The 27,122-nt window shown below is 53.4% G+C and overlaps 1 protein-coding gene across 1 annotated transcript in view; it reads right to left on the bottom strand.

Moving 5' to 3' along the window:
- Positions 1–594: 594 nt before the first annotated feature.
- Positions 595–27,122, bottom strand: part of CPLX2 (complexin 2) — a 74,663-nt gene continuing 48,135 nt past the window's right edge. The window contains exons 3-5 of the mRNA XM_045530663.1: positions 2,024–2,119; positions 1,758–1,933; positions 595–1,033 (exon numbers count right to left, since the gene is read on the bottom strand). Of these exons, the coding sequence (XP_045386619.1) occupies positions 836–1,033; positions 1,758–1,933; positions 2,024–2,054 (405 nt within the window). The 5' untranslated portion in view covers positions 2,055–2,119 and the 3' untranslated portion in view covers positions 595–835. The remainder of the gene's footprint in view (positions 1,034–1,757; positions 1,934–2,023; positions 2,120–27,122) is intronic.

Consider the following 27,122-nt stretch of genomic DNA (forward strand, 5'->3'; position numbering starts at 1 on the left):
ATAGACCATTGCTGCCCGATGGCTCCAAGTGTTTTCTGGAGGCCTGGGCAGCCCCTTGGCTGGGCAAGCTTGGGCCCAGCCTGGCAGTGGGGCCCCAGGACCCAAGTAGGGTGTTGGGTGGGGGGAACAAGGGGCTGCCCCACCCTGGGGCTCCTTCACAAATGAGCTAAAGTCCAAAGAAGATCCATCTGGAGGGACCAGCTTGGTAGGGGTCATGCCTCTCTAGGTGGGGGTTGGGGAAGGGGGTGCTCCTAGGCTATGTGTGTCACCAAAGAGAGGGAAGAAGGAAAGTCCCAGCCTACTGCCTGGACCCCAGCCTGGCCAGATCCAGGACCTCTCAGGCTGGGCCCTCACAGAGCAAATTTACCCTGACTTCCTTCCTAAGAGCCAGGCTACTCAGTGCCCCTGCCCTGACCTGGAGGTCAGAGGCCAAAGGTCAGCATGCTGGGCAGGGCTGGAATGTATCATTACTTTGGCTGGCTGGGGACAGTGGTCCTCCTGGCAGTGGGGAGCATGAAGGAATGTATGGGGGTTACCACACTATCATAGACCTTCGGCTTCCTAAGGGGCCCCCAGTGCCTTTGGCCCTGGGTTCCACACCCCCTGCAGAGGAAAAGCCATTTTTCCCTTTTTCAAGCTGCTTGGGAGTGGGGTGGGGCTGTGTACCCTGGGATGAAGGGGTGTGTGAGGGAGTGCTGAGGGGGAGGAGCCCCTGGCCAGGGAAGGGGGGCAGAGGCCAACTGAGGTTTTCCCCTTCAGAATTGAGACTTAATAAAAAGAAAAGAAAGAACAAAAAATAGTAACAGGTAGAGTGGGGATGGGGCAGGAGGGCCAGTTACTTCTTGAACATGTCCTGCAGCGGCCCAGGCAGGTATTTGAGCACCGTGTCCAGGATGCTCTCCTCCTCCTCCTCCTCCTCGTCACCGCAGCCCGCAGGGATGGCCTTCTTGGGCCGGGTCAGGCTCCCCTCGCAGGGCTGCTCCAGGGCTGCCTTCTCCTCCGCCTCCTTCTCCTCCTTCTTCTTCAGCCCGTACTGGGAAAGTGAGGGCAGAAATGAGTGTGAAGGCAGGCGGGGAGAGCGCCAGGCGTCGAGGTCCCCGGGCCTGGCCGAGGTGGCACATGAGAGCTTCTGAGCCTCAGTTCCCTCCCCTGTGAGGTGGGGACAAGGGGCCCATAATAACTTCTTTTGAAATCCCCAAAGATCTGAAGTGTTCCCAAATATTTGGAGCCAAATTTGGTTACAAAACTTGACTTGAACCACTTATAGCCTTGATTCACTCTAGGCTATGGTAGGAAGAGCTCTACTCGTAGTAGACTAGCTGTAGTTCGTGAGACTGCTCATCAGACTGCTTTGCCAGTGGTAAGACTACCTCGATTTACTGCGCGGCACCACCAGACTGGCACTGGTGTTAGGCGCAGGGTGGCAGCCCAGACCCTCTGCCAGTGACTCCCCGCAGCACCAGGGCACAGTGGTGTTTTTCTAACATTCCCACATTCTGAATTCCACACGTATTGGTCCCAAGTGTCTCATACGAGATCGTGGACCCCTGGCAGCAAACATTAGGGCGCACTCGCCACCCGCATTCCCTTATTTAACCCCCATAAGGGTCTCGCAAGGGAGGGGTTCTCCGACTAGAAAGGGGGAGGCCCGGCGAGAGCCGGGTCTAGCGGGGAGCTGGGAATCAGGGGAGCGCGGCTTCCGAGGGGCCGGTTCTGCCCCCGTGGCCCTCCCCTCCGAGGCGGGCGGTGGCGCTGACCTTGTCGCGGATCTGCTGCCGGACCTTCTCCCGCTCGGCCTCCATGCGCGCGTGCTTGGCCTTGCGCTCCTCCTCCTGCTGCCGCAGCGCCTCCTGCCGCTCCTCCTCCTTCTTCTGCGCGTCGGGGTCCTTCTCCTCCTCTCCCCCCAGCATCTTCCCCATGTCCTTGGTGGCCCCTACGGGGACAGCGGAGGGTCAGCGGAGCGGGGGCGGGGGCAGGGCTGGAGCGGGCCGGGCGGGGGACGGGCGCGGGGCGCGGGCCTCACCTCCCAGGGCCTGCTTCATGACGAAGTCCATGGCGCGGCCGCTTGGCGTGCACTACCCCACGGCCTGGCTGGCCTGGCGCGGGCAGAGGTGCCAACCTGCGAGAGAGGAAGCGGGGTTAAGACGGGACGGCCTCTGTACGGGCGGGCGGTGGCGGTACACGGACGGACGGCGGCCTCACCCCGGTTCAGGCCCCGGCTCCGCTGAGGCCCACCCTGTGCCCTGCTAGCCAGGGCAGAGGAGATGGAAAAGAGCTCTCTGCTGGCTCTGGACAGACACGTCTGAGCTGCCAAACAGCTTCTTTCTAGAGCTGCTTGATCCCTATTTGAAGACCTTCATCTTGATCATATTGTTTGAATTTGACTGAAGCCAGGAGTACTGGAAAGAGCCTGGAACTTGGAGTCAGGCAGAACTGGGTTCTAATGCCACCCTCATTCTTGTTTGTCATGTGACCTTCAGCAAAGTACAGAACCTCCGTGATCCCCCAGTTTCCTTTTCTGTAAGAGAGCAAAGGCAATGCCACCTTTCCCAGGGCTACTGAGGAGACCAGAGCGGATCCAGCCGGGGTGGCGGGGCCCAGGCTCGCCCTCGCCGTCACCAGTCAGAGGGGCACGCAAACATGAGAACAGCCAGCTTGGATAAACATACCCAGACTCTGAAAATCGACAAATGGAGAAATCAGTTGTTTTTATTGCAACATACATGTAAGTTTTGTGTTTTATAGCTTGATGCTGATTTTGTATTTTGAATTATAGATGGAGCATTGGAGACATTGTAATCTTCTGGGGATTTAGGGCCTTGTGGGCACTCAGCTAATGTTAGCATCCTTCCCTTTTTCCTAAGTCACCAGCTTTCAGTTTTTATTATACTTTTATTGTTATTTTTTGCCTCAGACGATTTTCTCCAAATAAAATCTTAACGGGAATCTCAGTATGCAAAATATGTGAAAGTGGAACTGCTCCAGCGGTAGTGGGGGGGCCTAGAGCCTTTACCCTGGCTTCCTTCTCAGCATGTTCCCCCCACACCCCTGAGCATCTGAACCCCAATGCTCTAACTCTTGGAGGGTTTCTTTTTATATTAATCATTCAGTTCCACTGGTTCTTTCACAGACAAAAATCTGCCACAAATCTCCTTTTGGGGACATCCATGAGCTATCCAAAGTGTGAAGTGGCTTGATGGCCAGCTAAGGCCAGGCCTACTCCCCAGGGTCTTTTATCCCGCACATAAAGGCTTGGGGTCTTTATGATTTGCTAGGAAGAAAAAGGGGTCTTGGGAAATGGTGGCAGAGAAGGCAGGGTGGATATTGCAACTAGGCTGAGCTCAAAGTCACTGGCTCTTTGTTGATGGATTTTCCTCATTTCTCTCAAAATGAGAAATCATATCAGCAGACAGATTATTTCATGATATTGGGCCCAAGAGCTTATCCACATGATCAGACCGCCCGATAGGTTGTCTTTGGGAGAGAAAGTCATGAAAGTCATGTCGCAGAAGGAAAAAAAAAATCCCCAGGGGTTTTGGCACCAGACACACCTGGTTCAAAATCCTCACTCCCATCCGAACTGGCTGTAGGTCCCTGAGTAAGCTTCAGTTTGTTCCCTGCAAAATGGGAGAGTATTAAGTCCACCCTTTTACTGATGTTTGAAGGAGAAGAGATGATACTGGTCATACGCCTGGGGCGTAGCAGGAGCTCACGTTAGCCATTGCAGACTGCATACTCGTAGGGACAAGCCAAAAAGGAACAGGCTTTCCAGGACATGCAAGAAAACCCACCCGCCTGACCCAGGATTTTGAGTTTAAAGGTTGTGTAGCTTAGTCAAGGTGTTTTCACATGATTTAAGACACTGGGAAAAGATTTCTTTTCTAAGAACAGGAAATGAACAATTTAATAATCAAGTGATTCCAGGAACTCTTGGGTTCCTACTTTGTTTTTACACAGAGCTCAAGGAATTACCAGGTGGTGGCGGAGGATGCACGACTCTAATTCGAGATGTTTCCAGTTGGTTGGCAGGCCACCTGGGCTGTAGCTCCAGCCTCATCCCTAACTTGCTGGGTGACTCTGGCAAGTCTCTCTCCTGGACCAGATGATCTTCCATGCCCTTTCCCCAGTGCCCTGTCGGATTAGTTCAGCAGCATTTGGACTGCTGACCACCCCATGGTGCCCTAAAACCCCCCTCTTCTCTTGGGTCTGTGACTCACTCAGTTCTTTCCTCCCGCTACCTTTCTTCTCCCCTTCCTTCCCCCTCCTTTACTGGCTCCTTTTCTTCCTCCTGTCTCTTATGTAAGCTTGTTCCGGGACTCTGGCCTCAGCTCCTGCCTCTGTTTCCTCTCCAACCTTTTCCTGGGGCAACTCATCCATTCTAGGGACTTTAATGACCCTGATGACACCTAGATCTTATCTGAGCTTGCGATCTTTATATTCATTCATGCAACAAGTATGAACTGAATTCCTACCACATGCCAGTCCAAGTGTTAAGCACTGAGGATATAACAGTAAACAAGACAGACAAAGCCTTGCCCTCGTGCAGATTACATTCTGAAGTATGTGTGTGCACATGCGTCTATAGGGAACTAGGCAATAAATAAATAAGTCAAGAAATACACTCTCCTGGACACCTCCCCCAGGTGTCCCATGGATGCCACTCAAACTCAACATGCCATCTCTCTATGACCAAGCTTTCTCTCCCCCAGGCCCCTCTACGTGTATGCATTCCTTCAGCAGACATCTCCCTCACCCCACCCCAAGGCTGACTTCTCAGTGCCGATGTCTCTTGTTTTTCTTGCTTTAGGTGACTCCTGTTCAGCCCGCCAGGATTATTTAGCGAGCTTCCTGGGTCTGCCCCCAAATCCTGCTTCACAGTTCCAGCATGGCCCTCTCAGCTGTTAAGCAGTCTCTTGTTCACCCTGCCTAGACCCCCTAACCAATTTTCCATTTCTTAAGGCCCAGACTAAGAAACTAAGGCCCACTGCCCCTTCCCATCAGCAGGTGACTTTCCTCCCACTCACATGGTGCGGTGTAAAGGGCATGAACTCTGGAGTCAGGCACACCTGACTCAGATCCTGAACCTGACACTTTTTAGCTGTGTGGTAGTTAGTAATTGACCTAACCTCTTTGACACTGGGTCTTCCCTGTAAAATGAGGATTACAATATCACTTTGAAAATTTAGAAATAATCTATGGGATGGGCTTGCACATGATGGGTGCTCAGTAAATGGCAGTTACGATGATCAAAACTATTAAGGCCAGCTAGTGTAGCTCCTGTAAGCTCCCCTCCTCCTAGCTCCTGAGGAAGAAGCCCCCTCCTTCTGGTGCCTGTGCACTGGCTTTTCTCTCCTTACACCTCCTCCTTGATCCATTCATCACTTCCTCTTCCTCACATCTTCTCTCCTCTCCATAGGTCGCTTTTATCCCCTCCCCTCTCAAACTCCTTCTCTGGACCCTACGTTTCCCTTAATCACTGCCCTTGTGATGAAGGGGTCTTCACAAGACTGTGCTGCTTGGTGAGACCAGAGACCTGTTGACTCTGCACCGCCTGAAACTGCCCTGGTCAGGGGGCCTCCCCGTGCCAGATCCAGGTGCCCACCTCCTCCTATCCCTCTATAGCACCAGAGGCTGATGATGCCTCCCTCCTCCCACTTTTTTTTCAGCCCTCTTGAATCTCCTCCTGAATTCCATGACACAGCACTCTTGTGGTCTTCATCCTACTTCCCAGATAGGTCTTCTCTCTCTTTGCTGACTCCTTTCATTTCCTTTAAAGTGTATCTGTTCTCCAAGCAATTCTCCCCTCCTCCCCCTCCCAGTGTGCCTCCCTCCCCCACTGTCTCCTTTGGGAATCTCATCTACCCCTATTGGTTTAGTGGCTTCTTTAGCAACAGATATCTATGTCTCTCCCTCCCCCACCAACATGCACATTTCACTCTCTGCTGGACATTGTCAGATGGATAATATCAAATTCAATCTATCCAAAGATCAATTGCATCCTTGCTTCCCCCACCCAACCATCTTTTCCTCCAGCATGCCTTGTTCCAAATGCTTCAACCGAAAACTCCAGAGTCAGTAAATTCCTCATTCATTCATTCATTCACTCATACTACAACTATGCTCTGAGCACCTACTTTCTGCCAGACACTGTTCTGGGGCTGGGTAAGGAACAGGGAGTCCCAGTACTTGGTCTCACAGCATTCAGTCAGCTGGGGAGGTAGACACTGGACAACAGATCACACAAGGAATTGGTGAATACAATTGGGATGGGGTGCAGATGAAGAAGGCTGGAGACCATAGCTTCCCAATGCTTCCTGCACCCCCATCCTCCTCTCCCCTACTGCTGCTAATGCCTTGGTTCAGGGCCTAGAGGTTCTGGATTTATGCATAACCTCTAACTCTGTCTCCCTCCCAAGCTCTCATCCACCCTCCACTGGCTGCCCGATTAATCTTCCTAGAGGGCAGATCTGCTCATGCAAACACACCCTGCAATGGCTCCCCGTGGCCTTGTTAAACCGATCAGAGTCCTTGTGCTGACCTTCAAGTCCTGTGCAGTCTAGCACCTGCCTTCCTTGCAGCTCATTTCCCAGCCCTTGCATGTGGCTCTGCTTCAGCCAGACCCCGACACATATTCTTTCTGAAAACCCCTGGGCATCTGTGCATGCTATTCCCATAGCCTTGGACCCTCTTAACCTCATCTCTGCCAGTTCAGATCCTGGCTCCACCACTTACTAAGTGACTTTGAGCAAGTGACTCAATGTTTTCACATCTGTCAAATGGAGACAACAAGCCCCCCGTGCCCCAGGCTAGTTGTGAGCACTAAATGAGATCATGCAAACAGAGTGCGCAGCGCCATGCTTGACACAGAGCACAGGCTCGCTTGGTACTCATCAGCAGTCAGCAGCAGCGGCAGCAGCACTCATTTTCAGAGATCCCTCTCAAACATCACTGCCTCCCTGAGATTTCCCTAATCTCCAGGGCAAGATGTGACAGTGTCTTCCTCTTCTGAGACCCATGGCACTTTCTAAGACAGTATTGCCTTGCTTCAGCTCATGCTCTATGTGTCTTTCCCTTCCTGGTTACTCTGAGCTCCACTCAGGACAGGACCTGTCTCTTCTTCATTTCCCCTATCCCTAGAATCCCCTACATCTCCTGGTACAGGGTAGGCCTTCGCCGGATTGAATTTACAGTGTATCAGCGGGTGTATGAGAGTGTACGTGTTCAAAGTTGATCCTGCCTAACTCTGAACTTAGAGGTTGTGAGAGTCTGTGTGAGCGTGTGTGCAGGTGTGTGTAAGACATTTTGCCCTAAGCCTGTAGGGAGTGCTGAGGGCTGGCAGCTTGCGTGCTGTTGAGGGTTTCTGTCGGGCCGCCAGGAGGCGCTCCCCAGCGGTACTGCGGGAAGCCTCGGTCTCTCCCTGCGCGGGAAGGGTGGTGGGGGGATGCTGGGCTGGGGGAGGGGAGACAGGGAGAGGCGGGGGAGGGGTGCTGCTGTGACAGCACCAGGTTTTCCTGCAGCCAGCGTGCTGGGGACCCAGGGCGCATTTTCAGCTTTCCCTCCCCGACTCCCTCCAAGTCCGTCCCAGCCCGGAGGCAGCGGAGACACCTGCTCAGGCTCGACCATCTGAGCCCCAGGAGGTTTCCGGGACTGGGCCCCCTCCATCTGACAGGCGGACTCCGGCACCTGCAGTGGGTGTCCTTGTAGCTGTTTTTCTGTTTTTATGGCTCAAGTCTGGGCTATATTCACCGCAACTCAATTCGACACTCATTGGTTTTTTGCAGGGGACCTTACGCTAATGGCGGTGATAGAGACAGGGGATGCCATTCCGCATCCTACCCCATCCCCATCCCACGCCCCTGGAAGGGAGAAGCACTGGGGGAGGGGAAGGGGAGAGGAGGTTGGAAGGGGGGGAGGGGAAGGGGAGGAGAGGATGGGAGGGGGCCGGGAACCGGCTCGGCTGAAAAGCGGAAGTGGCGGGGGCTTCCAGTTCCCTATCCAGAAGAGCGCAGGAACCCAGGAGCCCCTGTCTCGGACCCCCGTGAGACCAACACACCCCGCACCTCTGCCCTGGAGCTCCCGGTGGGCCACGGAGAGCTCCCCTGCCCCCAACACACATAGCTCCAACCCCAAGACCCAACCTGCTCTCAAACTTTGCTGGGGGAGGGGGCGGAGTGGGGCCGGCGGGAGCGGGAGTGGGAAGAGACTGTCCTGCGTGACCTCGGGCAGCGGACGTGCGCTGCCCAAGCCTTGCCTCCTCTGGGGAAGAGGACGAACAGTCCCCTTGCCCCCACCCCAGTCGATGTTTAGGCTTTCTTCCCCTCCACCTGCGGTCTGTCCGCCCCCCTCCCGTCGCCCTCTGACTCACTCCGGGAGCACACACTGTACCCCTCGGGGGCGGCTCCCTCCTCCGGGGCGAAGAGGGCCCGGCGGGCTCCGAGTTAACCCCAGGCACAAGTAGCTTAGATCCACGGCCCCCGCCCCCGCCCCCACCCCGCGAGCTCGAAGTTGTTCTCTGGGTTCAGACTTGAGTCTCCCGCCGCATTCAGGGGCGGTCCCGGCTCCGCAGGAGCCAGACTGTTCCAGGCTCTTGCCGAGGGGCCCCTGGCTCCGGGGCTTGCGCCTCCCCGCGGTCCGCTCCCGCTGCGCCCCCTTCCCTCGCCGCGCCGCTCCCCCACGCCGGGAGCTGTCCTTTCAGCACCACGGCGGGCGCGCCCGCAGGGTCCCCGCTGCCGCGCAGTCTCCCGTTCCGGCGCCCAGGCAGCCTTGGGGACCTGCCTCCCCGAAAACCACGCTCCCAGCCTCCTGGGCTGCCCTGCGGCCTCGACGCGAGAGCCGGGACCCTGGTGCCCACGGCCTGGCTCCGCCCTCGCGGCCCGCGGCCGGCACCGACCTGGAGGTCCCCGCGAGCGTCCGAGCCGCTGCAGGGCTCCGGCCCGACTCAGCCAGGCGGTTCCTCCTGCTAGTTCAGCTCCCGCCGCCGCCTCGTGGAACTCCGCGGGGCGAGCTGGGGCCGCGGCTTCTGCCGCGGGCGGCTGCCGAAGGCGCCCTCCAATCACGCCCCTCAGCCAGGCCCTGACGCGCTGCCGCTCCCCTTCCAGATGGGAAATTCAAATCTCTCTCTCTCTCTTCCCCCCTCCTCGCTCCCCTCCCTTCCCTCTCCTCTATTCTCCCCTCCCTCTCCCTCTCTCTCCTCTCTCTCTCTCTCTCTCTCTCTCTCTCTCTCTCTCTCTCTCTCTCTCTCTCTCTCTCGCCCTTCTCTCCCTCTCCCTGTTTCTCCGTCTCCCTCTCCGGTTCTCCCTCCTTCCCTTCCCCTTCTTTCTCTCTCCGCTCCCCTTCCTCCTGCACCTTTCACTGTCTTCCTCCCCCTCGCAGATAAACACTCCCACCCAAGTCCTGGTCACAGCTTGGAAGACCCAGGCTTGCTGCTTTGGAGGACAGGTGGGGGGCAGGGGATGGAGGCAGGGTTCCTTAAAGCAAAACTCAAAGGCCACCTCCTTGGGAAAGTCCTCTTTGTTTTCTCTAGGCAGAATGGTCACACTCCTTTGGCAACTGCCATTCCTAGATGCACCCCTGTTTCAGTGGCCCCTGCTCCATGTGTCTGCTTGTCTCCTGCCTGTGAGTGCCAGGACTGGATCATGGTCAGATCTTTGCAGCCGGCCCTTCAGCATGGTGCGCAGCCACAAGAACACTCCAGAAATATTGATGGATATGTGGGTCAGACCCTCATCAGGGGTCAGGAATCCCTTCACTGTGGACCCAGAGGGAGAAGACTGCTGCAAAATTCCAGTGGACCTCAGGCAAGTCACTCACCAATCCCTTAGAGACCTGATATCTTGTGAAGAATAGGAATCCTCTGCCAAAGTTCCTTCTAGAAGGCCATTTCTTTCCCTCCTATGCCCAGAGAAGAAAAGGGACCTCCAAGAGGCAGGGCAACATCTGCTCCCACCCCAGGCTTTCTTCTTCCCCCTCAATCACTTTTTTGTTCTATTACTCTCTCCTGATGAGCCTCCCTATTCTGCCTGCCATCTTTTGGCTCTCAACAGCTTCCTTTAATCCAACTCGTATTGTAGGAAAATGGCTTCAGAGAGGAGGGGCCTTGCACCAGGCCTTTGAAAGATTTGCAGGAATTTATGCATCAATCAGTGTATGTCAGAGTGGAGATGACTTCTCTTTCTGTAAGGGTATGGCTTCCTTCCAAGGAGGGAACAGCAAGAGATGCAGAGACAGGATCTGGGAAAGGAAGGAGGCGTGATTTTGTTCTAGTAAGGGGGAACATTCCTTCACACATGGTCACAGCAGGAACCTCAAAGTTGGGGACCCCCACAAGTCAGAGGCCATTGGTGGACCACCCTCCTCACCTGGACAGTCACCTTCCAAGGCTCATCTCTGTTCACCCCTTATCAGCTGGAGGGCCTTTGTATAAGGAAGGCCCTTCCTTTGTGGCTTAGTTCCCTGCTTGGTGCTGTGTTGGGCCATCAGCATAGCATGCTCATTCTTCATTGCTCTTACTCTCCTAGGGCAGAGAGCAAAGGGGGCGGGGCTGGGGAAGGGTGTTTGATGAGAGTGACTTAGACTTGCCACTAATGCCTGAGGGGAGTTCTGGGCAGAGAGATCTGACATCTTGTCATTTCAAGAGCTAGAGTCCTCTCCTCCTCTCTTCCTCTTTCTTCATGTTCTTCAAGAACATGCTCAGTAAATGGGACCTGAATGGCAGCACTCTAGTTACAAATGGGTTTTCAATACAGTTTGTCCACAGCTGGTATTGCTTTGCACGTGGATGTTGACCAAGCTGGGCTAAAAATTCAACTTCGACTTCAGGAAAATACTGGGCTCAGTTTTGGGCACCACTCTTTAAGATGGGCTTTCACAAACTCATATATGCCAAGCTTGAAAAGGGGGTGTTTGACGGTGGGCATCTGGAGATCAGGCCAAATGAGAGAAGGCTGAGAGATTTGAGGATGTTTCACCTGGAGGAGAAAACGCCAAGGGGGCATTAGTGCTTGAAGGGCTGGCAAGTCTGCTTCATTTATAGTTCCAGCACTTAGTAAGGTGCCTAGCAAAGTGGGTGCTAAGGAAATGCTTGTTGAATGGGGGAATATCCATTGCTGAAGGTAGAATTAGGGCAGTGGGGGAAGGTAGAGGGAAGCAGGCAGAAGCTCTAAGAGGAAGAGCCAGCTAACAACAGGAGCTGTCCAGCCACAGCATGGACTACAGCTTGTGAGGCACGACTTGCCCATCCCTGGAAGATGCCAGATGGGCAGGAGGATGGTCTAGGTGGCAGCTAAAGCCCCCTTTGAACCCAAGCTTCTCTGAGTCTATAAAAAACTGCATGAGCTGACACAAACCATGTCTAGCTGCAGAAAATCTTACTGGTGAATAGAAGGACAGCTCAGCCAAGTTTTGGTGGCTCATCCTGCTGAACAATTAGGGGTAAATCATGACACTTCGGCCATTGGTGCTTCCATCAAAGAAAGGTGGTGGAGAGATGAATACTTGCTCCCTGTTCAGTGTTCCTGGCCTGGATGTGGTTCCCAAGCACTCTGCTATTACTGAAGAAAAGTTGCTAAATGTAAGCATTTCCTAATGATTACAATACTACTAATTGTAGCAACTACCCGAGCTTTCATTACCTCTCAGGTGCTAACTTTGGTGCTTCATAGAATTTGTATTTTCTCATTTAATTTACACAAACCTCTATTTTCAAGATGGGAAACTGAGGCCCAGGGAGAGAAAGTGAGTGTTTGGCCGAGCCAGGGTTCCAGCCCAGGCCTGCCTGACACTGAGCTCTGTGGTCCACCACACGGGGTTGCTTCTCTCCTGACACATCCCACAGCCTATGGAAATGTAACTTTTGCTCTGCAGATATTTTTTTACATTGACATTTATAGTGTTCCCTGTTCTCCAGTTTCTCACTAAGAAAAAAAAAACAAAAAGAAAAAGAAACCCGCTATGAATTCACACCCAGACCGGGGTCCTCCTGCCCGCGGTTTGCCAGCGTGCCCTTCATCTCCTCATCCCTAATCCAGCCCGAGTGCAGACGGGCCCCGCCTCGGTCCTTGCACAGCCTGCTCTGTACACAGCTTCTGAGAGTCAGCTGGTAAAATATTAATATGAATGTGGCTCTGCTTCAGGTGTCTCATCCTGGCTGGTGCTGAATCTCCCCTTTTATTTTTGAGCCCTGGGGGCAGGAGAAGGGGCCAGATTTGAACAGATCCGTAGAATGATATCTACATGCCTTGAATGTTCAGTAGGAAGCCAATCAAGAGAGCTAATGTTAGCACTTTGTGTGAGGATACAGGAGAAATGCGTGAGGAATGACAACTGTCACAGGCCACAAGTGCAGCTGTCTGAGAATAGCTCGCACAGGGCACCTGTCCAAAGGTCAGCCCATTCTTCCCTGCAGTCGTCTGGGTCCAAAGGGCAGCCCGGTGCCCTGCAGGAGATGAGGAGGTGTCTAGGGAGTGCCAGGCACCTGCTCGGATCTGGAGGTTGCTGGCTGGTCCTGACCTTGCCCTTGCCGGAGCTGTGCTGGTGGGCGCAGGGAGACATTCAAATGCTCCAGACACTGGCTCCACATCCTGCTATTCTGGCTTGAGCCTGGAGGGACAGAGTTGGCCTTGGTTTGAAAGGCTGGACATGTGCCAGAGGCAGAAACAGAACTGCGGGGTTGGTGCTCATAGAAGGGCTCCAGGCCACCTTGCTCATCTGAGACTGGCTTCCCTCTTGTCACTGACAACGGCCAGTGCCACCACTGTGCGGGCATGATGTGAGAGCCCCAGTCTGCCTCCTTCAACATGGAATGACATGATGGGAAGGCAAACCCACTGGTGTGCAATGGTGCGTTTGAGTGCCCACTAGTGTGGGGCCGTGCAGGTGGGAGTGTGGCAGCGGAGTCACATAGAGGATGTGTGCCATCATTGGTGTGCAGTAGGGCAGGTGTGGTGTATCCCTCTTGATGTGGAGTGACAGGAGTGTGAGTTGCCGTGTGATGGCATTGAGCTAAGTGGGTTGCTGTTAGAGTAGAATATGTCAACGACATTCTGCAAGGGTTTGGGTGTGAGGAAAGGGTACCATGTACAGCTGTGTAGGTTGTGCAGTGTACAACCACAGAGGGCACCATTTACATAGACTGTGCCAGACACAAAGGCTCTTGGGACACGTCACCATATCTGTGTAATAATGTATGTCTATGTGTTGCTGTTACCCAGGGATGCCCCAGGTGGTAGAGTATTACCATCAGTGTGAAATGGTACAGTTCTGTGTCATCGTCAGTGGTAAGGGTGCAGATAGAAGTGTATCTGTGGACTGGCATATGTGTCACGGTCATAGTGTGGGGCAGCAAGGGTATGTGTGTGTGTGCAGCCAGGCATGCAGGCAAAATGTGCACTGAGAGTGACTGATGCCCTGCTTGGCTATTCTTTCCTATCAGAGGGGCCCAGATCAGTCCAACCTGATGGCTCCTGTCCCACCTAGGAAGCTGCAGAAACCCTGGAAGCCTCTGCTCTCCACCTTTGTTTCTCATCTGAACCCTGCCTCATCGTGGTGCGGAGTCTATGTGGAGACCCCGCAGGGGAGCGCTCTGTATCCCAGAGCCCCTCCCCTGACTTGGAGGCCCTCCCTCAGCCCAGCATCAGCCCACCAGCTTCTCAGAGGTCCTCTGCCACCCTTCATGCCATCCCCACCCTCCCAGATCCAGGCACTCATTAGCATGTCAAAAGCATGTCAAAGCGTCCTCTTCCAGCCCACACTGTGTACTGGGGATATCCCTGCACCGGTTAGAGCCCTCTCATCTTGAGCTTCCCTGAAACCTTACATTTTCATGTCTGCACACCAGTCTGCTGTCCCCCCCCATTCCATCAAAAGGAGGATGTTTTGGTGATAAATCTTTCCTTTCTTGTCTCTGGTTCTTTTTTAAGCTCTCTGCTGTGACTTCTGTCTCCCCTCCTCCAGCCTTAGTCCTTCCAACCCTTTGGGACTTGTTTGGATGTCTTTGTCCAGCAGGAACTCTTCTCTGATGACCTCTCCCTAGAGCCAGCCCAGCCCCCTCATTTCCAAGTTCCAGTTCGGAACTAGCTCAGGCACAGTCGGTGTAGCATCACAGCTTGCTTTCCATGCCCTTGGGAAGGTCCCCTTCCTGAGTGTCCCTCCACCCTGTGATGCTTGGTCCCTTTCCCCTCCCCCTGTGAAAATCATGCTCAGAAAGACAATCTTTACACCTTAGGCTCCTCTCCGTAGGCACATGGAAACAGAATAACAGAGCTGCAGGATACTGGAATCGTAAGCACAAGGCCATTTTAGAACCACATTTAGAATCACAGAATTATAGACTTCCTACAACACTATATGTCAAAGAGTGGCCCACTCTTACTTAGAACCACTGGGGTGGGGTACCTGTCAAAAATTTCACATTCTTGTGCTTGGTCCCACATGGAGTGAACCCAAGTCCCTGAGATGGGAGCCCAGGAATTTGCATCTTCCACTCAGCTCCCCAGGTCTTTCAGACACACCCACTAGTTGAAAAACCCTTGCCCTGGGTCAATAGAATCTGAAATCATACAATCCTGGGTCCTACTCTTGCAGAAAAACTGAATCATGGGATCATAGAATATTTTAGGATCAATGGAAGCGCAGAATCAACTAATCATACACGTTCACTCATAACTTTAGAACCTTAAATTCTATGAATCTCAATGTCCAGAATTGTGGAGTTGGAAGTGAACCTGGAATGTGATTTTGTTCCTGTTCTAGGAGAGATTTTCATTCTTCAGCCTCCCTGCTCCTTTTGTAATGCAAGGCTTTTTCCCTTGTCCCTTGAAGGGCTGGCTCTACAGTGTCGCCTACGTTTGTGAAGATAGATGTTCTTTCCATCTTGGTGCAAAGGCAGCCGGCAGAACCCCTGCGTTTATGGAGTGAGTGAGCTGGAAACAACTTCTGCTTTCCATTTAGAGCCAGCACACTCTGGCCCACAAAACAGATCTTGCTCGTTGATAAAATGAATTCGAAGGGACATTATTGCTGTTTTTCTAAGCAGTGATATGGGAGGAACATGGACAACAGAGGTTAATAAGCTCACAAGGCCTCTGGTCAAGGAAATGAAAGAGAGAGAGCGCCAAGGGGCAGTGGAGTGCTATTTTAGAGATTAATAGGCTAGTGCATGTGTGTGTGTGTGTGTGTGTGTGTGTGTGTGTGTGTGTGTGTGTGTGTGTGTTGGCGGAGGGAGAAGGCAATGAAACATGCATGAAAAGTCAGTAAGGAAAAGGTAACTTTCTGGCTATCTAATCCAGTGTCCTCAGTTTACAGATGGAGAGACAGAGGCTCTGAGAGGTGAAGGGACGCTCTCAAGGTCACACAGCAAGTTAATGAAACTTCCAACTACTAGGTAAGTATCTTCCCTAGGTATAACTCAGCATGCAGCTCCACGTTTCCTAATCAACACCAGCGTGCCGAGCATCGTTTTAGGAACGGTACAGATGTCAACCCTTTAAGCCTGGCAACAACCCTACGTGGTAGGTGTCGTTCGCTCTCTCCACTCTCTCACGCATTTATCTAACACGTGCGGAGGGCCTAGGAGCCCCCGCCACGCACTCTCCTAGACAGACAAAGGTGTATAAGGAGTTTGGAGTTTCTCTTCCCACTCTTTGTTCCGCAGCAAGAGATGCAGATACTCCATTGAGAGATAACACATGCACCAATTCACACTCTCAAGATCCTTTCAGATCGGAGACTCCGTGATTCGAAGCACTGAGAAGCGTGCGGGGGAGAGATGCCCGCAGTCGATGATAATACGACACGCTAAGCGCCGTCCTAGTGAGAGGGAGCTCTGAGGAGGAAACCACATACACACAGCTTGCGAGCCAGATGGAGCTGGAAGCCCGAAGCAGAGAAGTAGGGGTGGCCAGCGCCCGCTCCTGACGCAGGACGGCTCTGGGGCCATCCAAGTCGTCTCGGGGGCTTCATGGAAGCGACAGACGGTCACGGGCTCTGGCCATGTAGAGACGTGGGGTTAAGTCTCACCCGCCCTCTGCCCCTTCCTGACTATGTGAGCAGAGCTCATGGCTCTTCTCTGAGATTCGGTTTCCTTGTCAGGGAAGCCAGGGAAGCGGAGGGATGATTTCTGCCCCCCAGGGTGGGCGTGGTGCTCAGACAGAACAGAGCCTGGGCAGCCGTGGCCGGCAGGCACAACTCTCCCTCCCTCCAGCGCGGGCGGCTCCCCGGCTCTCTTCTGGAGTTTGGGGCAGAGTGACCATTAGACAAAACTTCCTTTTAGGATTCTCTTGGTCAAAGAACTCTGCCTCAGAATTTCCCTGAATTTGTTTAAGCTGGAAGGAGAAAGAAAAAATGTAAAGCTTAGAGGAAAATGGGGGAGATGTTTCTTCTGCTTCCTCACCCCTTTTTTTGGCCTCTGCCCTTTCTCCCCAGCACAGGAGGGACTGTTTGCATCCCCAGTGGGAATCCCCTGTGGAAGGCAGTCCAGCCCGGAGGGGACGTGGAAGGCAGTCCGCAGGGGACGTGGAAGGCAGTCCGGAGGGGACACGGAAGGCAGTCCGGAGGGGACGTGGAAGGCAGTCCGGAGGGGACGTGGAAGGCAGTCCGGAGGGGACGTGGAAGGCAGTCCACAGGGGACGTGGAAGGCAGTCCGCAGGGGACGTGGAAGGCAGTCCGGAGGGGACGTGGAAGGCAGTCCAGTCAACAGGGGACGTGGAAGGCAGTCCGGAGGGGACGTGGAAGGCAGTCCGCAGGGGACGTGGAAGGCAGTCCAGTCCGCAGGGGATGTGGAAGGCAGTCCGGAGGGGACGTGGAAGGCAGTCCAGTCAACAGGGGACGTGGAAGGCAGTCCGGAGGGGACGTGGAAGGCAGTCCGGAGGGGACGTGGAAGGCAGTCCAGTCCGCAGGGGACGTGGAAGGCAGTCCGGAGGGGACGTGGAAGGCAGTCCGGAGGGGACGTGGAAGGCAGTCCAGTCCACAGGGGACGTGGAAGGCAGTCCACAGGGGACGCGGACTTCAGGCCCGAGCACAGGAGGAATTTTCCACCCACAGATCTAACAATGGGTGCTCTTTGCCACTCAATCTCCGGTTGTTTTTTCTTGCAGAAAAGCAAAATAAAACAAAACCCCCTTTTATCTGGCAAACAAGCAAGGGGTTGGAGAGGTCTTGGGAAGAGGAAGCTCAGGGAAAAGCTTAAAGGGCTAAAGAGAAGGAGATTTTCATTTACTGAGCCTCTGGCTGGGGTAGGTGATTCATAATCTTTATCTGGTTTAACCCTCAGGCCTGCACCTCTGTTACCTCACATGTCATTACCTCTGCTTTACATTCAGACTCAGAGAAGTTACGGTTACGCCCCTGTTCAGGGTAACGCAGCCAAGAAGCATCAGCATTTGAACTTGGGGTGTCTCTGCAGGTGGCCACATCTCCAGAGGAAGATTAGGTGGTTTCTAGAAGCCAAGCATGGGTCTGCAGCTTCAGGGCAAGTGGCCCCAGAGGTTAGGTGACCCTGCTAGGGAACCCTGTATAGAGACCTCGCTGCAGGCTGGGTGCTCCAGGTCTCACGGTGACCAAAAGTGATGGGGCTGTAGGTCAGCTCCCCAGAACTATGCCCTAGAGACTTAATTGACCCCCACCCCAGGCAGCCCTTTGCTTCCTTCTGCCCTGTTTGGCCAGCCTGGTCCTTACCGCCGTCCTCTACCCATTGCTCCTGCCTCCGCTCTTGCCTTCTCATTTACTTTCTAACTGGCTTCCAGATCTGTAGGAGAATCGTAGCTTTCTAAAACACGGTCTGATTACATCACTCCTCTCCTTGAAACACATGGTGGTCACAGCTTATTTTGCCACCTCCCCCTTCGTGTGGCACCGGCTTTGGAGGAGCCCACCTGTGTATTTTATCTGGCCCTGTGGGTGGATCACGTGACCCAGGAAACACCAATCCACACATCCAGTCCCTTTGGCCCCAGAGATCAGTTTAGGGATGGGCACATGACCCATGAGGGCCAGAGAGAGCCTCTGGAACTTCTGCTTTTGTCCCTCCCTTTGGTGCTTGTTTAAAGCCACTTTAATTGTTTTTTCTCTTATTTGCAATCAAAAAGATCCTAACATAGAGAAATCCTTTAATGTTTTCCCATTGCCTTCAGTACAAAGTCCAGATCCTTTAGACCAGCAGTCCCCAACCTTTTTGGCACCAGGGACTGGTTTCATGGAAGCCAATTTTTCCATGGGAGGTTGGTGGGGGGAGATGGTTTCAGGATGATTCAAGTGCATTACATTTATTGCGCAGTCAGTCCTCTCTGCTAATGATAATCTGTGTTTGCAGCTGCTCCCCAGCACCGGCATCACTGCCTCAGCTCCACCTCAGATCATCAGGCATTAGATTCGCATAAGGACCCAGATCCCTCACACACACAGGTCACAGTAGGGTTCACACTCCTGCGATAATCTAATGCCGCTGCTGATCTGCCAGGAGGCGGAGCTTATGCGGTGATGCGAGCCAGGGGGAGCGGCTGTAAACACAGATGAAGCTTCGCTCACTCACCTCCTGCTGTGTGGCCCAGTTCCTAACAGGCCATGGACCAGGACCAGTCTGCAGCCCAGGGGTTGGGGACTGCAGCTTTAGACTGGCCTCTAAGGCCTCTGTGATCAGACCCTGACTGCTTTCTGCAGCCTCATTAGTAGCCACCTGGGCTCCACCAACACCAGACAACTTATAGTTCCTAGACACGCCATGACCTCACGTTCCCTGTGCTGGCTGCTCCTGGCGGCAGGCCCTTGTCTGCTCTGCTCATGCAGCAAGCTTTTGCCCTGTGCACCACGGCTCGGCTAAAGCAGAAAGAAGTCTCTGCTAGGAAACAGGACTGAACCGGGGTTTCCTCTCTGCTCCCATGTGGACCCCTTCACTGCAGCACCGGCTGAACTTCACACTCAAGCCTGCTGTTCTTGGCTGACGTCTCCCTGGATTATGAGCTCTTGGAGGATGGGGATTCAGGGAAGAGCAGGGAGTCATTCACTCAGCAAATACACACTGAGTAGCTACTCCACGCCAGGGACTCTTCCAGGGGCCCAGGACACACGGTGGAGGAACACACACATTTCTCGACTGGTAGGGAAGTGGGCACTGCCCGAGCACACACGGAGGCAGGGTGAGCTCAGGAGCGGGAGCCGTGACGGAATAGGCAAGAGCGTGCGGGCTCAGAGCCCAGAGGAGGGCCGGCCCTGAGCAGGCCCTCAGGAGGTGATTGTCTAACGGATGAATAAGGAACATCCTCAGACATCCTGGTGGCCCTCAGCTTTCCTTTATGACGCCACTCGGGACTCCACCAGAACCTCTCTGTGATTTAGTCCCTATTTCCAGCCTATGCTCCCTCTTGGTGGGGGGTCAAGGTTATATAAATGACATTTTTTCTCACCTTTCCAGATGGGACTTGAACAAGGCAACATTCCCTCTGACTTCACAGGGCCTCCCCCTCCCCACCTGCTGCAGTGTCAGGAAGCGGTGTGCTCTGCTGCCTGGCTTTGATCAGGGCCCCCGGCCTTCAGCGTTCCGGCCTCCACTCTGCCTCTCCCTCCGCAGGCCTGCGGCCAGCCCTTTGATCATCCCTGTGACTCTCCACCGGGCCTTATCTGGCTCCATTAACACAGCAAAGCTTCATCCTGCTCATGTCACTCCTGTGCTCAAAAGCCTGCCATGACTCACCATTGCCCTCAGCCTCAAGCCCAGACCTGCCAGGACCTGTCTCAATCTGACTCTACCTCCTCTGCCAGCCTGTTTACCCCGACTCTTCTCCCACTTCCTGCTGCGGGGCACTCCACACCTCTGGCTCCTTTTGCTCCTTCCTTCATTTGCCCGTCTTTGGTACCGGAGCATAAGCTGGTTGAGGGCAAGGACCATGTCTTTCTCGTCCCCGAATCCCCACATCAAACCCAAGGCTTTTCTGATTGCAACGTTCAAACAAATATTCCCAGAGGTGGAATACACGCATGGCACCGCCCCACCTGTGTGGGGTTGAAATGGCTTGTCCTGGCCATGGGCCTCGAGGTCCCCATCTCAGGGGTGAGATTTGCAGACCTAGGCCGCTTGCTGGGCACAGAGCACAACAATAGCTCTGGTGTCCTTGTTTAGATCTTGCACTTGCCTTTTCTGAAGCTTTTCTTCATTTCTCTCCCTCCCTCCCCACCCCGGAACCCCATGGGTTCCTTTTTGCTTTGGCCCCCTTGCTGCAGCATTTTGTCATTGGGATGTTTTGGTGTAATTGGCTGTGGTGATCTTACCATTCTGACCTGTCTGGTGTCTCTCTGGAGTCCCTCTTTGCCCCTACTCTCGGTCTTCGTGCTCTAGGTGGGGCTGCCCCCACGCCCCACTTCCATGGGTGAGCATTAGATCTGTAGCCAGCTAAGGAGAGCGCCGGGCACCCACCTCGGCACAGGGATGGCACGTGACACAAGCTAAGCCAATGAGAGTCAGCCCTGGGACCTTAGTTAGAGCCAGTGGGAAAGGGACTGCTTCTGTGGGATTTGCAGGGCTGGCAGAACGTGGGCTTGAGCAGTTGGTGACTGGTTTGCCACCATGCGGGGAGAGCCTGCCAAAGGGTGATGCCAACACAGAGGATCGCAGAGCTCAGAGAAGAGCAGGAGACAAATTCCTGATGACAGCCTTTGAGGGCCCAGGTCCTGAAGTGCCTTGAAGCCACATCTGCTCATGCACTTTCCAGTCATGCGAGCCAATAAATGCCACCTTTCGATGACAACTAAGTTGCTTTAAATTAGGTTTCTGTCTCAGCCACCTGGAAGGGGCCTGCTGGAATCTGCAACTTCAGAGCTGTGCGTCCCTCCTTCGGAAAGCTTCCCATCAGGCAGGCCTCGGCTCTGGGAAGACCCACCACTTGGCATCCTCACATTCCAAGAAGGAGCCGATCATCCTCAGCCTCTAAGCCACCTCCTGACCTACTACAAATGGTCCCCACAGTCGTGTTGACGGAAGTTAGAGAAGGAGCTGACAGTGTGCATCTTTGCTCAGAGCTTTGCCAACGCCCAACTTCATACCCACAGATCCCAGTTCATATATACACATTCCCTCAAAAATGCACATATTTTGCCCAACAGCTCTGCAATTTCACCCTTGAGTGGCATCAGCATTCTTGGGCGGGTGCCATCTGTTCTTGGCGATTTGTCTACATCTAGTTTGTCAATTGCAGTCGGAACATTTGCTTGCAAGAGCAGTGCCTTTAGCATGCCTACTTCCAAAAGACGATTTGGGAGCAGGAATTTTCCTGAGGTCCTCCTCAGTTGAGGCTGAGGCTTCCTCAGATCCTGCAGGTATCTCTTTGTGATCCCTGCACTCTCTCCCAGGGCTGTGATCGTCACGCACCTTGCCGGTTCTTCACCTGACCTCTTCCCATTTGACCTCTTTCCTCTTATTCTTGGCCCTACAGTCCTTCCCACGGTGACTTTCAGGGTGTCTTTGGACTGCATAATTTCAAGGCCTCTCTGTCCTGAGTGTGTCTCCTGATTCCAAGTCACCAGTTTTTAAGTATTTTCCCCAAAGATGCTTTTTTCTTTGCAATAGCCTCTCAGATGTCTCTCCTCGGCTGTTGTGTTTGCTTTATTTGGTTTTGTTTCCCACTGCAGTGGCCAGCCCACAGCAGGCCGTGGCTGGAGGAGGGAGGAGGCTGTGTGTGAGGGTGGGGTCCATGGAGGGAGTCTTCATCGTCTCGTGAGGCCATCCTTTCCACATGTGGCTTCCAGGGGCGCTGTGGTAGCAAGAGGGAGCTGGAGGGTTACTGAGGGTCCCCAGCCGAAAAAAAAACCATCTTTCAGGCTGTCTTGTGTTCCTCCCTCCCCCAAGCCCTCTGTGCCCAGGAGGCTGACCTACGGACCTGTCAGCCGGCTCCCTTTGTCCTCCCCTTCTGCTTTGGCTTCCGGCTCCCTTTGTCCTCCCCTTCTGCTTTGGCTTCCGTTGGGTTTTATCAAAGGGGTACTGGCGGGATTAGAGGCAAGGGAGAGAGCGCAATCAGTGTCTCTCTGCTGAAAGCTGAAGCTTTTTTGCATTTCTCGCCCACACACATAACCCCACGAGTTCCTTCCCTGCTCTGGCCCCTCACTGCGGCATTTTGTCATTGGGATGTTTTGGTGTAATTGGCTGTGGTGACAGCACATTTCCTGCCATGTGGTCCTTTCCATGCTTGTGCCCGCTCTATGCCTGGCAGTGCCCCCTGCTTGCCCCGCAGGTGAGGGGTGGTGATGGCTCTCCATTGGTGCTGGCCCTGGGAGCGGCGCCATCCTCGGGGGTCTATGCACCCTGCCCGTGCCTTCATGAGGCTCTCATCAGATGGGCCAGAGAGAGTGGTCCACGTTTCCTGCCAGGAGCCTCACGGACGCACTGACAGCCACAGACCTAGTGCCTTGGGCCTGCCCGCTGCAAGGGGCTGGGAAGAGAGGTAGGCCGGGTCTGGGTGTGCCGTGTCATCTCTACCACAGGCACACAGCGTGTCACTCCAGGCCCTTGGCACTGAGCAGTACAAGACTCCCGTAAGCTCTTTCCAAAGGAGATCTCTCATCACCTAGAATGTGCTGTTCTTCAAAGCTCAGAGAAGAGGCACCCAGAGTGGGAGGGGCTTTAGATTCTGCTTCAGACTTTGCTGGTTCCTCACTGTGTGACTCTGGGCAAGTCAACCTCCCTCTCTGAGCCTAGTTTCCTCATTTTCAAAGTGTGGTATTGATACTTTCATTTCTTTACAGGCACCCTGCCAGGCTGAGGTAGTGTGTGCACGGGCCCTGGCATGTGGCAGGCATGATGTCAACAGATAGAACTGACCAGCACGCCATGCTCAGTAAAGATCGGCATCTATGTACTCATTTCACGTTGTTCCCTGAGCACCTGCTCTGGGCCAGCCATGTCTCAGTGCTGGAATACGGGGACAGCAAGACAGAGGGGGCCTAGTGGAGTGTTTCTGGTGGAAGTGGACAGGCAATTAACAGATACAGATGGCCCCGGACTCATGATGGTTCTACTGACAATTCTTTGGCTTTACAATGGTGCAAAAGCCACACACATTCAGTAGAAACTATATTTTGAGTATCCATACGACCATTCTGGCTTTCATTTTGAGTGCAGTATTCAATAAATTACGTGAGATATTCAACACTTTGTTATAAAATAGGCTTTGTGTTAGATGATTTTGCCCAACTGTAGGCTGATGTAAGTGTTCTGAGCAATGCTTAAGGCTGGACTAAACTGCGATGTTCCATAGGTTAGGGGTATTAAGTGCTTTTTTGACTTAGGATATTTTCAAATTATGATGGATTTATTGGGCTATAACCCTATCGTAAGTCAAGGAACATCTGTAAATAGGAAGAAAATTCAGAGTCGTGAGTGCTCTGAAGAAATAAGACCGGGTGATGTTGGAAAGAAGGATGGGGCAGGGATGTCCTGGGAGCCTCCTGGAGATGACATTTGAACTTGACCTTGAGTGATTGGTGGAGGCCCCCGTGAAGATCTGGGGTGGAAGGTTTTGCTTGGCCTGTTCCTGGGACAGAACAGAGCCCGGGTGGCAAGGAGTGTGGTAGGAGCCAAGGCCCAGGTCACGTGGGACCTCGGCAGCCCCTGTGAGAGCCTGCGTGTTGTCAGACTGGGATGGGGGCCATCGTCGGGAGGTTTTAAGTAGCAGGTCAAATCCACCATGAGTCCTTGGTTCAAAGTTCAAAGTTCTCTGACCTCACTTGCTTGGTCAATTTCTTTAGCAAATTGCCATTTTTGGAGAACCAAGAGCCTCCGTTGAGGAAGCAGGTTCCTTCCTCACTTCTGGGGAAACTGGGCCCCTGATGTCAAGCCCTGGTCCCACCGATGAAGACCCCAGCCAGCCGACCCCCCAGCTCACCCCCACCCCACCGCCCGCCTCCTCCACCTTCCCGAGAGCCTGCTGTGCTCCGAGCCCTGCGTGTTTGCTGTTTCCTCTCTGGGACTCCTCTCTGAGAGAGGCCGCCTTCCCCATCTCTGATCTGAAGATGAGGAAACTGAGGACCCAGCATCTCCCGCTCCCTCCTCACCTCAGGACATCTCCCTCTCGCACGCAGCAGCCCACACGGCATCCTGTAAATAACTGCATGTTCCCAACACTTCTCCTCCTTCTCCTTGGAAACCTGCTCTCTCTTTGGACTCGGGCTGCTGGGTTGTTAGATTCCCGGGCTTGGCTCTGTGCGGAGCGTGGCGGGAGCTCAGATGTTGCATTTGAAGGCCTGGCGCTCGGCACCGGGTCAGTTATTCACTCGCCGGGTGACCTTAGGCTGTCCTTGCAACTCTCTGAGCCTCAGTTTCCTCATCCGAAGTGCAGGGGTATAAAAACTAATGTCGGTGTTGGAGATTCGGTGAGAACTGTACATAAGTGCTCTGCCGAGTGTGAGGCACACAGTAGGATACTTAACAAAAATGAACTTTATAGGAGCTTTTTTTTGGAGACAGAGTCTCACTGTGTTGCCCAGGCTAGAGTGCCGTGGCGTCAGCCTAGCTCACAGCAACCTCAAACTCCTGGGCTCAAGCAATCCTCCTGCCTCAGCCTCCCGAGTAGCTGGGACTACAGGCGTGTGCCACCATGCCCGGCTAATTTTTTTCTATATGTATTTTTAGCTGTCCAGATAATTTCTTTCTATTTTTAGTAGAGACAGGGTCTCACTCTCTCTCAGGCTGGTCTTGAACTCCTGACCTCGAGTGATCCTCCAGCCTCGGCCTCCCAGAGTGCTAGGATTACAGGCATGAGCCACCACGCCCGGCCTATAGGAGCTTTATATATGCTACCTTCTTCAAGCTGCACAAACACCTTATTAGATGAGTACTGTTGTTATGCCCATTTTACAGATGAGGAGAGAGGCAGAGAAGAGGACAAGAGACTTGCCAAGGTCACACAGCTAGCAGGTGCTGTTAAGGATTTGCACCCAGGCTGCCTAGGCCTGGGATTTGCACTCTCAGCCTCTCTGGGCTTCTGGGATCGGGACACCTGAAAGGGAGATGGGGCTCACTCCATGGCTGAATATAGGATGAGGGGGCACTGAGCGATTATTCTGCACTGTCAGTGTGTCACCAATTGCCCCAATGTGTTCACCCTGCGTCTCTGTCATTGCTGTGGTAGACACAGGTTGTCTTATTTTGTCTGTAGCCTTTCTTCTGTATTGCACCTTAATATTCCTTTGGGGAACCATTCTTCCCACAATCTCTGCCCATGTGGTTTTGGTGGAGTTGAATCCTTCATCCCTCAAGCTCTAGGGTTTGGCATATAACTCAGGCCTAGGATTTAGAGATGGACATGTGATCTGAGACAGTCCAGTGAGACTCAATCCTGGGGCGGTTTCTGGAAGTATTAGAAAAAGTCTCTTTCTGTTAGAGTTACTGAGCTTGGAAAGGGTGAGCCTAGAGCTGTAGGGTCACAGTGTGGGAAGAGCCTGCCCAAGCCAAGCTAGAGAGACACAGAGCTGACAGAGAAAGACTGAACCCTAATGACATTGCGTGAGCTCCTGGATCAAGCCCTTCCTGAAATCTAAAGATCTACCCTTGAATTTTTTAGTTACATGAACTAATATAACTCCTTTTGCCCTTAAACCATTTAAATTTGTTTTTCTTTCACTTGCATCTAAAGTAGGATTAGCTGGCATTGTGCTAAGTATTCCTTGTTTGTTATTTCACTTAATCCAGTGAGGTAACTGACACTGTGTTCATTATGTAGGTGAGGGAACTGGGGCTGAGGGAGGCTTATTACATTGGCTAAGGTGCCACAGCTAGTATGTGGTAGAGCTGGGATGAGACCCCAGGCATTCTGACTCTGGACTGTGCCTTGACCACTCTGCCTTATGATAGAAGGCTGGTTGCACCCCCTAAATATTTCTTGCCACGTCTACTCTCTAGGTCTCATCTGAGTGCTCTCCCTGCCCTGCTCTCATCCCCTTTAATCCTCACTTCCTCAGAGAAGCCTTTGCTGGCTACAGCCTCACACTAAGCTCTGTTTCCTGGTAGACATTTTTATGGCATAATATAATTTTTCTTCTGAGCTCGACTGAACTTCAATAATTATTTGTTCCAAGTTTATCTCTTCTGCTACATGGAAGTCTCGGGGGCAGAGATGACGTCTGTCTGGCTGTTGTTGCAGCCCCGACGCCTTGGCACAGTGCCTGGCCCGTGGTGGGCACCGGGTGAATGTTTGCTGAATAAATGAATTGTGTGATTTTTTTCACTCTCACGGTGCCACTGGGTCATCACACACCTGTTTGACTGCAGTCTCGGATCATCCTGATACCGCAAAATTCGTTCCCGCTCTGCTATTTTGTGGGCTGCCTGTGATCTTGGGTGCTTGCTTATCTTTGTGTACATACGTGTGGTTTTTCCTACTAGACAGCGAGTTCTTTGAAGACAGGCAGTGTCTCTGGCCACCATTCCTGAGTAGTGGTAACAATGACAACAATGGCGATGCAAGTAATGTACTAATAATGAGCACTTACGATCCACCAGGCACAATTCTAAGGCTTTAACATGCATTGCCTCATTTGGTCCTTACAACAACTGTATTACATGGACTGTTATGACCCCATTATACTCAAGGGCAAACTGAGGCTCAGAGAGGTTGTGTGAACTCTTTTTGCTTCCCCCGTTTGGCTTGGGGTTCCATCTCCTGCAATCACAAGAGTCCTTGCTTTCCCAGTGACTTTATGGGGGATGCCAGGCTCAGCTGGAAGGCAGCAAGGATAGCAGAAAGGTAGGGCTGGGGGAGCTAGCAGGCTGACCCAGCAGACGAAGGCCTGGACATTCCCTGCTGAAAGGAAAAGTGTCCTCATGGTGAACTGTCAAAGCAGGAGGAGCTGCGAGGAGAAGGGACAGACTCAGGGCACTGAGTGTGGGGAGGGGCGCAGGGGCTTGGGGCAGGGTGCCAGGCCTGGGGCCGGAGAGCCTGGGCTCCTATCCAGCCTCGGCACTTCCCAGCTGTGTGATCTGGGACGAGGCACTGCACCTCTCTGAGCCTGCTTTGCAGGGCTGATGCCAGGCTTGAGATAACGCCTGGAAGTTGCCTAGAAAGTGCCTGAGGTGGAGGAATAGGCACCTTGTAAGGGGTGCAAGCCACCTGCTAGGGCTGCTGTAAGTTCTTCACCTGCATGAACTC

This window comes from Lemur catta, chromosome 18 (assembly GCF_020740605.2).
Source record: "Lemur catta isolate mLemCat1 chromosome 18, mLemCat1.pri, whole genome shotgun sequence".
Classification (NCBI taxonomy): domain Eukaryota; kingdom Metazoa; phylum Chordata; class Mammalia; order Primates; family Lemuridae; genus Lemur; species Lemur catta.